The sequence below is a fragment of the Pipistrellus hanaki genome (assembly GCF_964339955.1).
Source record: "Pipistrellus hanaki genome assembly, chromosome: 14".
NCBI lineage: Eukaryota > Metazoa > Chordata > Mammalia > Chiroptera > Vespertilionidae > Pipistrellus > Pipistrellus hanaki.
This window is the reverse complement of record NC_140516.1, coordinates 35,103,178-35,119,945: the sequence shown is the minus strand read 5'-3', so window position 1 is coordinate 35,119,945 and position 16,768 is coordinate 35,103,178. Positions and strand designations below refer to the sequence as shown.

At 36.2% G+C, this 16,768-nt stretch overlaps 1 protein-coding gene across 9 annotated transcripts in view; it reads right to left on the bottom strand.

Moving 5' to 3' along the window:
• Positions 1-16,768, bottom strand: part of ZNF518A (zinc finger protein 518A) — a 60,394-nt gene that overhangs the window by 22,601 nt on the left and 21,025 nt on the right. For 3 of the 9 annotated variants that reach the window (XM_084903502.1, XM_084903501.1, XM_084903503.1), the window contains exons 3-6: positions 13,165-13,315; positions 8,549-8,600; positions 7,930-8,044; positions 2,963-7,781 (exon numbers count right to left, since the gene is read on the bottom strand). In XM_084903502.1, coding sequence (XP_084759628.1) covers positions 3,198-7,652 — 4,455 coding nt within the window. In that variant the 5' untranslated portion in view covers positions 7,653-7,781; positions 7,930-8,044; positions 8,549-8,600; positions 13,165-13,315 and the 3' untranslated portion in view covers positions 2,963-3,197. Of the gene's footprint in view, positions 1-2,962; positions 7,782-7,929; positions 8,045-8,548; positions 8,601-13,160; positions 13,316-14,603; positions 14,634-16,768 lie in introns of those variants that run through there. The other 6 variants (XR_014796752.1, XR_014796753.1, XM_084903507.1 and 3 more) reach the window with 4 other exon arrangements.

Genomic DNA, 16,768 nt, shown 5'->3' with positions numbered 1-16,768 from the left:
AAAAATATATTTTTGTAAAAATTTAAAACTTTTTTGAAGTTAGTGCCAAATAGTGAGGCCCATATTTCAAGGGAGATGGATAAATAGGAGGGTGGGGGGAGGAGATAAACAAATTCCTGATTCAGAAGTTAGATTGCAAAAATAAAACTTACTCTTCTAGTTGTAATAAGTACCTCAAACTACTAAATATCGTATTTTGTAAAGGCATCTTTAGCTCAGTTTCAGCAGAGAGAAAAGAAATAATAGAGGGTTTTGTTTTTTAATTATCTGCTCTGGCAATAAAGTAGCTCTAAAAAGGTTTGCTTCTTCAGAATAATCCATGTTAACAAAGTCAGAAAAAGTGACTATCTAGACCTAAAGCATGAAGTGTTTTTAAACTGCTTTTAAAACTTTAAGTAAAAAGTATGTATCTCAACACTAGATTTATTTATTTACTTATTTTTACTGGTTTGGCTGTTCTGAGATGTATTTTTAAAATTTTACTGGGGTGACAGTGATTCACAATACCATACAGGTTTCAAATGTACATCTCAACAAAGCATACTCTGCCCACTGAATTATGGGCACCTTGCCCAAAGCAGTCTCTTCCCATCCTCATTTATCCCCCCTTGCCCACCACCACCTACCTCCCTTTCCAGCTCTGGCTATCACACTGTTGTCTATGTGGTATAAATATGTTGTTCTTGTGTGTGTGTGTGTGTGTGTGTGTGTGTGTCAGGGAGGGGTGGGGGATTTAACCCTTCACCTTCTGTCAACCATTCCCTCAAACACCTTCCCCTCTGACAACTATCAGTCTGTTCCATGTAACCATGCCTCTATTTTTATTTTGTTCCTCAGGAAATGTTGTTCATTAGATTCCACATATAAGTGAGACCATATGGAATTTGAAATGTGTTTTTATAGTGCTTTAAACATTGACAAGATTGCTCTTTCTCTTCTCTGGTCAAAGAGGGTGATGCATCGTAATAGATCTATTCATAACAACAGAGCATTTCAATTGTATTCCTGTTAGTTTACTGAAGGGCATAAACCTCCCTGTTGGTTTCCTTATAAGCACAACCATAGTAAAATTATGATGTTGCCCTTCTCAAACAAAATTTCAAATTTCCCCTGTGATTTGGCTGGGGGGGGGGGGCGCGGGGAGAAGCCCACACTTTATTTTGCACTAGAAAACAAACCTTTAAAATCTAAGTTATTTCCTAATAGAATAAAATTCCCATTCAATTTTAGCACAGCAGGAAAAATTGTATAAACGCAAACTTAAATTTAATTGAAAACATCCGTTAACAATGAAATTAACAATATTTACCATTCTTTAAACACCATACACATTATTAATATACACTGTATATTTCCAATCAACTCCATTCTTAGGCTCAATTTAAGAAACACAATTTTAACAGGTTTTATACAAAAAATACTTCACTAAGAAAGTAGACAAAATGCACAAAAACAGTACATGTATAATGTGCATAGCAAGATTAGCTTGAAGCATCTATGTATGGCTTTCTTTAAAATAAAATTATTTGGGGAATGGCCCATTTGGGACCTACTGTTACAGTTGATACATGTAAACTATTTCACATCTTTTAGGCACTTATTAATAATAGTGTTTAATCTCGGGGGGGAAAATGTACCCCCAAAAGAGAAAATTTTACTTCTGAAATAAAAACCAAGAAAATAACATGGGTAAAGTCTTATATATTCCTTTTAAATTAAACAACCAGTTTTATTAGTGCATGCACAGAACTAAATTGAAAAAAATAAAAATAAACTTTTATATCTAAAACTTTCTGTGCAAAATTTACACAACTGAAAATTACAAAAATATGTACAAGGTTTAAGTTCTTTGTTATATACAGAAAAGAAGCCCTGAAGTTTTCATTCAACCAATGAAAATGTCATAATACTTGTAGTAGCAATGTAACAAAAAATTATATAGTATATAATTTTGCAATAAAAGAACTCCATTATCCGATTACCCAACAAAACTTGATCCAAACTTACAAACTGAAAAGTTTAAACTGATGATTCTGTCCTCACAAGGAATATATCCATTTTTAAAACTTTTACCTCTGTTGGATATGTCCCTTAAGAATCCATCCTGAAGTTTTATGCACCACCACTGAAAACATTATTAATGCTTATTTTCAACTGCCAACAGTAAGAAAATAATCTGCTTTGGGTTATGACATACTGAAAAGATGCTAACAAAAATGGGTTGTCCCAATGTGGAGACATTCAGACACTGATTAAATACAGACAAAAACATTTCTCACTTTACTAATTTTGCTTCAAAATACTGTTTGTGTAGCTTTAGGTTTTGAGAAAAACCATTCCCTTGAAAGTGTTTCTACATTCCACTCTTTTTAAAGGGATGGCAGCCAAAAAAATTTTTGGCAATTTGGTTTATGGGGGACAAACAATTTTAGTCAAATAATCATAATTTTAAGTAAGGGAATCACTAGAGAATATAATCAACAGAAGTGTCCAAGTTCTTTAAATGGACATCATCCTAGACCTGGAGTTTAATTCTTTCAAGGCTACCCATCTACTGCAATGTTTGAGATTGCCATTTAGAAAATACCTTGCAAGGAAGAGTGTTACAATCTCTGACATGGGCCACAGCTTATGAGAGAAAAATAATTAACTTATCAAACACTGTCTTCAAATGTTATGAACTGTACTCTACTGAATTAAATGTACTCTCCAAAGAACTATATATTTAGTTCTTTACCCAAACTTTCCTAATATGTCCTCACAAATGATGTGAAACTCATTCAGTTCCATGGTGAAAGAGCTCTACAGAGGAACTATACTTAATCAGATTCATAAGGCTGGTGGAAGAGAAGGAATGGATGGGGCTGTCAGCCATTACCAAGTCACTGAAGAACTAAATTGGGAAAACATTTTTATCAAAAATTTCTTTAGCCATAACTTCCCAAGAACACATTTTTAAAAAAAATCAAATCAAGATACATCTGTGCTGTGATGAATTTCTTTCAAAACTTATGTGTGCACTAATAACATTTTCAAACATCACACATAAAACCTTTTCTCTTCTATGGAATATAGTCACTTTTGAAATGTTTAATTTCAGGTACAGTATTGAAGTAGAAAATGTCCAGATTAAGGTAGTTAAATCCATGGTTTTCTCCTAAGATAATTTTTTCTTTTCCTTGGTAATTTACAGTAAATTATTCTATCATATTCCAATCACGAGTAGCTTCCATTAAATGTCTCTGCCCATGACCAGCCCAAGCATCCTGATTGTCAAATACTCTCCCACAAAACCAGCAGTTAAATGTAGCCTTCAGAACATTTTCAGAGGTAGTTTTCACAATCCGGTAATTGTTTTTGCTTGTCTTTTTGAGTGTTAGTTTTAGTACAAATCTTTCTTTCACTGAACTAATAGGTTTCAATGTTTTGTACCTTTTGGAAAAATCACAAGTTGTTTTAAAAGACTTATAACAAACTGGTTTCAACAAAGCACTGAGAGTTCTTTCTGACAATGAAACCTTAAGTACATGTCCATTAAATTTGGAAATCGTTTTCATTACATTTACTACTTCTGGTGCATCTGCATCCGGATGATTCAACACTACAACTGGTTGATTTCTCCTGGGACATTTCACAAGCTGTTTGGAACTAAAGGGGAAAAGTCGCAATGTTCTGACTGAATCTTTTGAAAGCCTCGTTCTGCTGAATCCGAATGACTCATGGACATCTTCAGGTTTAACCTTTTCTTTACACTTTCTATGTAATGTTGTTTTTCTTGGAGGTTCTTGGTAACTATCCCTACACTTCCGTTTACAGTTTCTGTTTCTGGATACACTGCCAGTTTCAGAATCTTTACTTCTTACATGAGTTTTTATTCTTGAAAAATTTTGGGGTGAAGTCTTTTGTTTATTAAAGCTTCTTCCAATGGTACAATTTGCTTTACACCTCAATAATCTGGCCTCCGAATGGACACTGGCATGTACTGGTTCCTCAGAAGATTCAGATGTTGCAGTAGAAGTTACCACAATTTCATTTGCTGGCATCATATCATCTAGTAAGAAGGGTAAGGCATCTCTAGAAGAGTTTGGCTCTTTTTGCTCTCCTCCTGCAGTCTGATTAGATGATACACTGTCTTTCTGCGATGAGAATACAGAGTTGCTTACTGACAGATTATTAGCAGCAGTCACATTTAAAACAGGGTTAAAGATTTTCAGCAATATTTTTTGTGGGGTCCCTTCAGGGTTCTTTGGCTGTATATTTTGATAATAAGTACTATTTTGGACAAATTTAGGCTTAAGCAGCTCAGTTTTATTTGGCAACACACACTTCAAAAAAACAGCTTGTTTGCCATCAGGCAAGAGGGTAAAAAGAGGTGGTTTTGGAAAAATCTCGTTCTGCTTTTTTGCTGGATCCAAGATATTTGACTTAGTGCTCGGATGCTCAGATATTATAATATTTGGAGGAGGCACAGGTTTCCCTGAAGAACTTGCTGGCGTTTTAATAATGTAAGGGCCTTTTAATGGCAAAGTATTTTCTGAGCTACTTTTTGTGCTCAAACAACTGCCAATGCTGGAACAAAGTGTAGGTGTCAGACAATTGTTGTTTGGTTCTACCTTTAAAAAAGGTGTTTTGCAAGGCTCTTTTGCTATAGTTCCACAAGTTTGAGCACTCTCACTTTTTACAGTGTTAACACCTTCAAGTTTCCCATTATTTAATGTTAAAAACATCCCAGGTTTCTTGTTTAAAAGAAGAGTAGCAGGTACACCTTGCATATTAACCTGTGGTTTTCCTGAAACAACATGTAGTCCAGGCTTATTAGCAATGTGCAATGGTACAAAAAAGCCTTTTGTAGTCTGAACAAATACAGCTTTTTTTGGTTCTGAATTTACAAGTGGACTCTGCATATGTGAAGAACCTAAGTTTTGTGTAGTGGCACGTAGCTTGTCTTTTACGAGCTGCTGCGTTATTATTGCATCTGACTGAGTCTTAAGTAGTGTGCAAATACCTGAAATTTTAGGTGTCTTCTCTGAATCTCTCACATCTTGTGACACTGACAGCATTTGTGTTTCTTTTCCATGACAGTTTAAATTCAGATAATTTGGTGGCATATTAATCCCCACACTATAAGATGGAATTGAGAAGATGCCTTGTACTTTGAAGTCCTTTGAAGATTCAATAATTTTGCCTTCTTCTTCATGTTTCTGAAATGACTGGTCACAGTGAAGTGACAGGACTTTATCTGGAGTGTTACTAGAGTCTTGTTTTACATCAGATTTTGTCTTTAATTCATCTTGAAGCAACTGGTTTACTTCAGGTGGCAAAAATTCTGACGCCTGTTCACTCTGAAGAGAGAACACAGATGTGATTCTAGGCATCCCAGGTGACTCAACAATGGAAATGTCATCATTAGATTTTTCAGTCATGCTCTCTAAATGTTGATTTTCATTAATATACAGGCTGTTTTCATCAATGTCTTGTCCTTTTTCTAAAAGATACTGTTCTTCTATATCAGCTTGAGTTTTTAGAGTTTCATCTTTAGTATTTAAAAGGCTAGTTAACATACTATCTGAGTTTGAGCTCTCCTTTTTCACTAGTGATGAGACTGATTCACTTACTGGTTGCTGAACAATTGTCTTGCTTGATGAAGATTCTCTTGGAGGGCTTTCACACATTGCTATTCCTAAAGACCTACGACGTCTTTTAAAATTATTCACTTTTGAATAATTATGAAAAGGTAATGATCCTTGGTTGAAAGGTTCAATAGGTAATTCAGAGTTGACATAATTAATACAATAGTTATGCATATCTCCACTGTTGTATGCATTTGGTTTGGTAGTAGAGTTGACTTTATCTGGACTTTTAATGGCAGTATCTGACACCGTAGGGAGACTATGAGTAATATGACTTCCCAATAAGTTAACATTATCTCTTGTTTCAACTTTTGGGATCAAATTCACCGATGATGTAACTAATTCTGATGATGTTGGCAAAGAAGATACACTTTTTTCATCATCCACTGTTTGAAGTGTATTACTCATTTGAGATAGCACAGCTATTTCTTTTTCTGCAGTTACTTTCCCAGCAGGTGTAGGAGATGAACATGAAAATGTAGGTGCTTTCATGTAAACTGTGTCACTTACCTCAGTTTTTACTCTTGTTAAAAATCCAGTGGAGTCCAAAGACGGCAGCTGCAAATTAGTAGTACTGTCTTTTGCAGCATCTGACTGTGAGCTTGGTGAACATAAATTCTGTTTAATGGTAGGCAACAATTTTATTACAATATGTTGTTTTCCATCCACCATCTTGAAGCCCATAAACTTAGCACTATAGTTAGCTGGAACTGTTATTCTATTATTTTTCACGGTTACCACTGTAGGCCCTTGTACAGCAGTTTTTGAGGAACCAGAAGTAATATTTGATAGTTCTCCAGCTTTATTATACTGTCCAGTGGACAGAAGAGTCTGCTTTTCTGACTCTGACTCAGCAGTTTTATCATTATTCTCACAGTGCAGTCGTTCATCCTTTTCTTCATTTAAATGCTCTTGAGTAAGACGGCTCTGGTCTTCAGAGTTAGCCTGTGTTTTGTTCATGTTTTTAAGCACTTCAGTGTTTTGTTCTATACTTTGATCACTTTCATTGTTGATTTTCTTACGTTTCCAGAATATCTTCCTAGATGTACCTATTTTGTATCTTTTAAGTATTAGCTTAAGTCCTACTGAAGTCTGTGCCATCCTTTTTTCATATTTATCTTTTTCCAGTTTTTCTTTTGCATATAAATGTTCTTTGTGTAAAGTTAAAACATGTCTCACAAGGTACTCTCTTTTTGAGGTACCAAACCTACAATATTTACAATTGAAGGGAAATGTAACAGAATGAACATTATTAAGGTGCTTCTGCATCTCTCCTCTGCTTAAATATACATGATGGTATTTATCAGTTTTATAATGGACATCATTATGTCTATGAATGTGCTGAACAAATGTGCCAACATCCAGGGTGGAGAATGTGCACTTTTCACATTGAAAACTACCATTTACACAATGTGTGGATATAAAATGTTTTGTCAAGTCTAATAAAGTATATATTTTTTCATCATTACAAATGTCACATTTTACTGAAGTGCCTCTATGGATTCGTCTGTGTAGTTTAAATAACTGGAAGTCACTTGCTGAAAAACTACACATTTCACAAGGATAGGAAGGTAATTCACCCTGGTGCCACATTTGAAAGTGTTTTTGCAAATCATTTGGGCTATATCGAGTGCTATCTTGGCATTTTAAACAGTTGAAACTGAGTACTTTTGCAGACATTTTTATACCCGTTTCTTCAACCTTCTCAGACTTATGGAGCAACGTACACTCCTCTGTACAGCTTCCAGTCTTCATATTGATAGATTTCCTTGCAGTTTGTGGTTTATGCTGAAATAGTTTTCTGTATTTGTCAACTTCATGTTTCAATAGGACTTCATTTGGAATGTTTATCTTCGGCAAATCAATTTTCACATTTTTCAGTTTATAACGAAAACTACTTTCCAAAATTTCTGGCTTAATTACTGATCTGATAGTATCAACTATGTTGTTTTCCACATCATAATCTTTTTTTAAAGTAGCTTGATTTTCATCAAAAAATAACTGTTTCTGTTCAGATGGCATGATTTAACCAAGGCAAAATATCCCAATTTTTTTTTCTGAAAACTCTTGATATTACTTGTAATTTAAACAGGAAACAATATTATGCCGCAACATCTTCACAATACCAGGATTTTTCCCATATTAACTCACCTAAAACCAAACAAAGAGTTGAAATTTTCATCACAAAAGTTATCAGTAAATTTCATATTTTTAAGTTCATTTTGACACAACATAGGAATGTTGCTCAAATACATAAAAAATTTAAAAATACCTGCTAATTATTTTAAGAACAGCTTACCAAGAAGCAATTGTTTGAAGTAGAAATAATTCTAACATGGAAGTCAGGGAATACAAGCTTTACTTCCAACTTTGTTGTGTCGCACTGGGCAAACTTCAACTTCTCTGTACTTCATCTAAAGAAAAGCACAAACGGAAATGCACCCTTAAAAAGCTCTAAGATTTTTATATTAAGTTGAAGATATTGTTCACTGTAAACAGGATTTTTAAAATCTTAAAAAGAGAGCCCTTAAAACCTTATATTCCAATTATATACATATACTAGTATCATTAACTTTCTTGATTATTAACTCTATAGTTGTACTAGTTTGTAAAAATTTTAACAAACTTCTCTCCATATTTTCTACTTCCTTAAATATCTCAAGGATAATTTATGTTTAAAAGTTTCGTTAATCTAAAAACAACAAAATGACATTATCTGCTCCCTCATGTTATCATTACTAACATGTAAAAAAACAAAAGAAATGAAAAAGAATAGCACATTCCCCTGAGGTACTCCTAAAGTATATCTACTATTTGGCTTTTTGTCCCTAGAACTCAGATAGATGGCAGCAAGGAACGCCCTTGGCAGATTAGAATGCACCCATTACTTATCTGCTTCCATTAATTCAAACACTTACTGATTTATGTTACTTTAGACAAGTGTCAATCTCTGTGTCTCAGTTTCTTCATCTATAAAATAAAAAAATTAAAAAATTAGTACTTCCCCTACCTCTTTCATGGAATTGCTATGAGATTAAATAAGAAAACATATGTTAACAGTATCCTGTAAAGTGTTAAATAAATGGCACTATTATTACTGTAATTACTATGTATGAGAAAATAGGATTCAAATTTCAGAGGAGTAAAAAATAATAAAGTGATATATGTAACAATAATTTATTATTGAGATTGGAATCTGAGTATCTAAGGTTCAGTAGTAAAATATCAAACTCTGTATTAGAAGAATTACCTTATCTTATTGTTCTCTCTTTATCTCTCCCCACCACCCTTTCCTCTCTCGAGAATCAATGAAAGAATATGCTCAGCTGAGAATTTAAAAAATAATAAAAATAAATTTTAAAAGTAAGAAAAAGAATGGCTAGAAAAAAAAGTTTAATGACATCTGGTGGTCAACACACATCAACAAAGAGGATTCCCTAAGATTATCACAGTTTCAATAGTGGCAAGTACCATAATCACGTTTTTACTATAGTACCAGAATCTGAGGGTAGGGTTCAAACATATGAAACTTATTTTGTTGTTAATCCTTACCCAAAGGTATTTTAGAGCGAGTGAAAGAGGGAGGGGGGAGAGACACAGAGAGAAGCGTAGATAGGAAAGAGAGACGATGATTAGTTGCTTCCGCACATGGTGGGACCCGGGACAGTGATTGGGCCTGTAAGCCAGGTATATGCCCTTGACAGGAACTGAACCCAGACCCTTCAGTCCACTGGCCGACATTCTATCCACTGAGCAAAACTGGCTAGGGCAAACGTGTAAAATTTTTAAGCACAACTAGTAATGATTCATCTTCATTTGCTGGAGTATCATATTGTGCTCATTCTGGATTATTCATACCCAAGCTTTTCTATTACTACATATAATTAAGAGGAAACTGTATCGTGAATTTCATTATAAAAGGCAAATTGTTTTTACATTAATATTTTATATGTCCAAAAATATGTATAATGCTAAAAAAGAACTGATTTTGATATATCTAAATACCATTAATTCCGTTTCAAAATATCTACACAATTAAAAACTTTTGTTATAAGAAAACACATAAGCCAAAATCTGACAACCAGTGTAAAAATATGACCAGTGTTAAATAACTCAATCAACTAACATTTACTAATAAATATTTATTATAAATGTGAGGCATTTTGATGGGATTCATGGAGATATTAAAAATGTGGTCCCATGCCCTGGCTGGCATTGCTCAGTGGTTAGAGCATCAGCCTGCACACCAGAGGGTCTCAGGTTCAATTCCCAGTCAAGGGTACATACATGGGTTCAATCCCACCGCCAATGGGGTCATGTGCAGGAGGCAACTAATTTATGTGTCTGTTTCACATCCATGTTTCTCTCTTCTACTCTTCCTTCTCTTCCACTCTCTCTAAAAAATCAATGGAAAAATATCCTTGGATGAAGATTAAAAACAAAACAAAACAAAGTTGGTCCTTCCCTTATTCCAGCTTACAATCTAAAGGAGGAGGCAGGACATATAAATTAACTAGAGGCCCATGCATGAAATTCACCAGGAGGAGGGGTGTCCCTCAGCCCAGCCTGCACTCTCTCCAATCTTGGACCCCTCAAGGGATGGGGGGTAGGATCGGGCCCAAACGGGCAAACATCCTTCTCACAATCTAGGACTGCTGGCTCCCAATTACTCGCCTGCCTGCCTTCCTGATTGCCCCTAACTGCTTCTGCCTGCCAGCCTGATCACCCCCTAACCACTCCACTGATAGCCTGATTGATGCCTAACTGCTCCCCTGCCAGCCTGATTGCCCCTAATTGCCCTCCCCTGCAGACCTGGTCCCCCGCCCCCAACTGCTCTCTCCTGCATGCCTGGGTACCCCTAACTGCCCTTTCCTGCAGGCCTGGTCACACCCAATTTCTCTCCTCTGCCAGCCTGGTCACCCCTAACTGCCCTCCCCTGCAAGCTTGATCACCCCCAACTGCCCTTCCTTACAGGCCTGGTCCCTCCCAACTGCCCTCCCCCTGCTGGCCATCTTGTGGCGGCTATCTTGTGTATACATGGGGCAGCCATCTTTGACCACATGGGGGCAGCCACCTTGTGTGTTGGAGTGATGGTCAATTTGCATATTACTCTTTTATTAGATAGGATATACTGTTTATTCAGAGTAGACCATCCAGGAACTTCACCCTTTCATTACACAAAGAATCCTATCTAATAATTAGAGGAAATATGCTAATTGACCCTCACACAATCACAAATATGGCAGCACCCACAGCCGATAAGGAGGGAATATGCTAATTAACTGCCACGCCCTCAAACATGGTGGCACCCACAGCCACAAGATGGCAGGGCCCAGTCCCCTCAGCTCCACTGGGGTGGCAGGCGCGCAGCAAGGCTGGGCTCACCCTTAGGCAGGCCTGGCTGCTCTGGGCACCTGTCTCTAGAGTCCCCCAGTCCCCTCTGCCCCCCAGCCACCCAGGGCTGGCCTGAGGCACAAGTAATCAGGGCCGGCTGAGGCTAGCACTACCGGCAGTGGCAGCAGCAGAGGTGTGAAGGAGCATCACCTTCCCCTAATTGCCGGGTCACCTCCCGCCCCTGGGGGATCCTGGACTGTGAGAGGGGGCAGCTGAGGGATCCTTCCTCCAGTGCATGAATTTTCATGCACCGGGCCTCTAGTCCATAATAATAGAAGTGTAATGTGCTAATTAGACTGGACATCCTTCCGGAAGACAGGGCTGTGAGGAAAGTTCAGGTCCCGGGTGCCAGAGGGAAGCTGTACTGGCAGCCGGGGGAAGGCCTACTCTTGCACGTATTTCATACACTGGGCCTCTAGTAGAAAATAATTAAGTAGTATACATGGCAGCCAAATCACATGCCACAAAGTTTACCCATTAAAGTGCATACCCTTTCCTCACAGACAAAACAAAGCTAATAAAAGGAACCAACTTATTAAGAAATCTAATTAGCTTTTACTTCTGTTTCATAACTGCTATATAATTAATGTTCAATGTCAATTTTTTTATTGTTAATGTATGGCATATATAATATAGTATTGGGGGAGTTTGTATATTTTAGGTAGTTCTGGGTTTATTTGCCCTCCAATTTGAAATATGGAGAATCTATTCTTTTTTTTTTTTTTAATATATTTTTTATTGATTTTTTCACAGAGATGAAGAGAGAAGGATAGAGTTAGAAACATAAATGAGAGAGAATCATCGATCAGCTGCCTCTTGCACACCCCCTATTGGGGATGTGTCCGCAACCAAGGTATATGCCCCTGCCTGGAATCGAACCTGGGACCTTTCAGTCCGCAGGCCGACACTCTATCCACTGAGCCAAACCCGTCCCGGCTGGAGAATCTATTCTATCTTCAACTATGTTCAACCTATAGTAATATATGGAAGCAATCAAAGATGAAGCCCTGGTAATAAATTATACTATGCCACCTATGAGGAAAAATATATAGCATGTTGGGGACATTTCATATAACATAATAAAAGAAAAGAGAAATATAATTTTAGTCTTCCAACTTGTTAACTAATGCTCTTTTCACTACAATCTAATCTCTACTCCATCAATAAGAATCGCTGATTTTAAATTATGTATGTATTTATTTATTTAATCCTCATCCAAGGATATATCTACCTGTTAATTATTATTTTAATCAAAACAGGAGGATATTTTTCCATGTATTTTTAGAGAGTAGAAGAAAGGGAGGAGGGGGAGTGACAGAGAGAGAAACACTGATGTGAGAGAGACACATCAATTGGTTGCCTCCCATACCCACCTTAACCTGAGCTGGGGATGGAGCCTGTAACTGATGTATACATCCTTGACCCAGAATCAAATTTGTGACCCTTTGGGCCACAGGCTAACGTTCTAACAACGAGAAAACCCAACTAGAGCTTAAATCTTCTCTTTAAACTCCTGCCTTCTATTTATGTACTAGAGGCCCAGTGCACAGGATTCCTGCACTAGTGGGGGGGCTTGGCTTGTGGGGATCAGCCCACTGTGAGAGCACCACTGACCACCAGGGGGCAGCTCCTGCAATGAGCATCTGCCCCCTGGTGGTCAGAGCACATCATAGTGACTAGTCAACCAGTTGTTCTGATTGTTCTGCCACTGGATTATTTCCTCATAAGGCTTGACCAACATGCACCTCATCAAGCCTTGAAATAACACAATTTATATAAAGTATTTCTTTAAAGTAACCTGAAGAGCTTCCTGCACCAAGATGGAAGCTTAAGCAATTTGATTTCCTTCCTTTCCCAATTGCCCACCAAAACACAAACCAAAAATTAAGAGTACTTAACAAAATCCTACAAAATGGCTAGAAACTAGAAAATATTCCATACATATACAGTCAGGTGTTTGGGTAAAAAATGGTCCAGAGAAAGAAGAGTGAAAGCAAATGTTGACCAACTGTCAAGCACCACTTTTAAAGAAGAGGCTTACTAGAGAACATTCATTTAACAAATATTTAATGAGTATCTATTAGACCCTTATTAAAGAAATGAGCAACATAATTCTGTCTACTCCCTCCCCTAGACATACCTTAGGAGAGAAAGCAAGGGCTTCAGAGGAAGACTGTATGGAGTCCCTGGGGCAACAGAAGTCTCTGCTGAAGTATGGGGAGGAGAGGATGAATCCAAAGCTTTGATTTGGGTCCAGAGGCCAAGCAGAAATTGGGGGTTGCTAGCACCAGCTATTAAGAGAGATGTGAAGAGGAAATTATTTCTGAACAAAGATACATCTTCCTATATCTCTGGCTATCTCCTTCTGCTTAAGACTTCTGTTCTTTCTCCACATAAGTAAATAGTTACATCTAAGCTGTTAGAAAAATCATTACACTAATTTTCCTCTACCCTCCATCTAACCAAAAAGAAAAAGGAGCATTTTGGTTTATTGTTTATGAATTCATCTCATCTATCAATGCCATCAAAAAAAGATAAGTAGGCAGAAACATCATTGGATACAGCTGTTCAACAAAGGGCAAATAACCTGAACACTCATTAAAATCTATCTTCTATTCTCCCATTCCAGCAGTGAAAACAGTAACTATTGTATAATGTAAGTTACTATAGGAAAAAGGAGAGAGCTTTAAAAAAAATCAAGTAATAATTGACAATCTCTTTAAGACTTAAGATAATAATAATATGGGGGAAGGGGTGAAGGGAGGGAATACTGCCATGAGAGTACAAAGTAGATGGAGGAAAAATCATGATTTGGGGGGGAAAGAAAGAAAAGGAAGGAAAGAAGGAAGGAAGGAAGGAAGGAAGGAAGAAAGGAAGGAAGGAAGGAAAAATTACACAGGATTTGGTTATTTTTAAGACTTGAATTTTCCAAATTAAAGGCTCCCCAAATGTCTGGCAAGATTACTAGTGGAAGGAGAATATAAAACTCAGTATCTACAACTTACCCTAGTAAATCATTTTTTAATTTAAAAGATAAAAATAAAATATTATAGAAGTTAAAAAGGAACAACTACCTAAAATAGTTTTCAAATTTTTATCCACAATGCCAACTTTACTCACAATTCTATATGCTAGAAACAATGAAATAACATTTATAGAGTTCTGAGAGAAAAGAATTAACCCAAAAAACTAGCCCAATGCAGGGGAAATACAAATTTAGATATGCAAATATTCAGAGAACATACTACGTTTATCTGTTTCTGGAAAAAAAAAAGTTTTAAATACTTGAAGAAAATTGAATTCCAATCAGGAACTAAAAAGAGAATTTGAATATCTGTTGATAATAAAATCTACAAAATAGAAATAAATGTATTTTGTTAATACAGTTAAGAAAGCAGAAAAGACTGGAGAACATTTGCAACATGACAAATATAGTAAGTCCTTAAAGAAAAATTAACAAGGGGAAACAGAAAAGTTAACAATAGCAACAAAATTCTATACTAAAAAACAGATAAGTAGTAAAGGACTTTGCAGACCCAAAAAAACAATACCAGACAGTGGGTAAAGCTGAGAACTAACCCATTTTACACTTTGAATCTTCAAAAGGATTAGAAACTGGCAGCACCAAGTGACTCTAAAATGGAAAAGGAGTAGAAAGCTAAAATAAAGAGAAATTTGGAGAAAGCTGTTTGAGTTGGTCAGAGACTAAGCTTCCCTTCCCTATTCTATGGTAGGTAACTGCTGTTCCCCCACCACAGCAGAAGATCTGGAGATTTATTCTCTACAGAGGGTAAAACAGAATCACTGAAATAGGGAATACCAGACAGCTGAGAGTGGATACTTAAAGATAACAATCAGAGACATTCATTGCAGCATTATTTATAAAAATCACAAAGTTAAAAATAACTAAATGTCCACCAAAAAAACAAATTATAGTACTTTCACTCAACAAAATATTATGCAATTTTTATGATAATATATTATAAACACAATTTATTAATAGGAAGCTATCTAAGAGGCATTAAATGAAAAACCAGAAAACAAACAGTAGATATATCAGGCTTTAATATATCAGGCTACAACTACTGATGAAAATAAAGAGAAAGATAAACAGACATGGACTCATACAAACACATAAAATATCAATCATACACACATAAAAATGTTTACAGTGATTATTGACTAGCCTTAGGGTCAGTATTTAAAATGTCCTTGGTTCACTATGGCCTCCACACTGGCATACTATACTTCCTTATCATAGCATAAGCAAATAGTTTATAGTTGGATGTAACAAGAATGACAATCTCTTTGCTTCTAGACCACACTATTATAAAACTTTATAAAAAAAAAAATGGCATAAAGTTAAAAAATGGCATGAAGCCATAAAAATTTTGAAATTCTCAAACAAAGCAAGTCACTTCTGTGGTAAACTGAGTTTTTCCTGAACAAACTTAAAAGAATAAACTTGAGCCAGTACAAAGTTGACGAATGTTGACACTAAAGATGGAGAAGAAACTAAAATAAAATAGATATTACTCAATGTTGTACTCCTCATATCAACACATAGGTACCCAATCACACCACTGCAGAAAAGCTTTTAACATAAACATACACTCAGAGAATGAAGAATTATGCTATTAGATGTGACTCATAAATTCATGCTTTAAGAGAAGTGATTTTTTAAAATCTATTTAATAATTAATTTGTGAGCCATGATGTTACCTACCAAATTAGTGAAGGGAACACCAGATGGCAGCTATGTATGCAGTGTTGTTATACATATAAAGTTACATAGATTTTAAATTGAAAATAAGTGATATTCAATTAATAATATGCTTCGTGATCTTAATACATTGCTAAAAGAATTAGTGAAAATTATAACATCAGTCTATCTTTTTCTATATACTACTCAAATAGCAAGTATAATGTTAAACTTTTTGCATTAAGTAAGCATACCATTCTTTTTTCTTTATCCTCACCTGAGGATATGTTCACTGGTTTTCAAAAGAGGAGAGAGGGAGATAAAAACATCTATGTGAGAGAGAAACTTTGATCAGTTGCCTCTCATACATGCCCCGATCAGGAATCAAACCTGCAACCTAGGTATGTGCCTTGCCTGGGAATTAAACCAAGAGGGTAATGTCACCACCACAAGTTTTTTTGTACTGAGGCCTACCTGTGTATTCCTTCCTCTGAATTCTAGAAAATCCTGTATACTTAAAATAATCTCCCTTTTCAGCTTATATTATCTTAAACTAGCTTAAGCTAGTTCTCTTACTTGTATCCAAAGGCTCTCAAGACACTATGTTGATAGATCAGTATTAACTGTGTTTACTTCACAAGAGTAGTGGGATTTAAGTATGTAAGAAAGGAGCAAAGCTACCTGGACCAGAAAAACAGAACAAAGAAATGTTGGAAGAAAAGCATTTTCACTGGCAGATGAGTGGTTAGGAGCCAGTGGTCCCAGATTATGAGAGGGATGTCCCCGATTGGAGAGGGTGCAGGCTGAGCTGAGGGAACCACCCCCTCCACCCCTTTACAAATTTCATGCACCAGGCCCCTAGTCTTAATATAAATAGGTCAGTTTCCTCTGCTTAAAACTCCTTAGTGGCTTCCTAAGGCACTTCAAATAAAATTTAATCTCTTGTCAAGGCATGCAAGAAACAGTGACATCTGGTCTGGGGCTTTTCTATTGTATTTAATTTCATCTCACACCACTCTCTCCATCTGTAAATATACTCCAG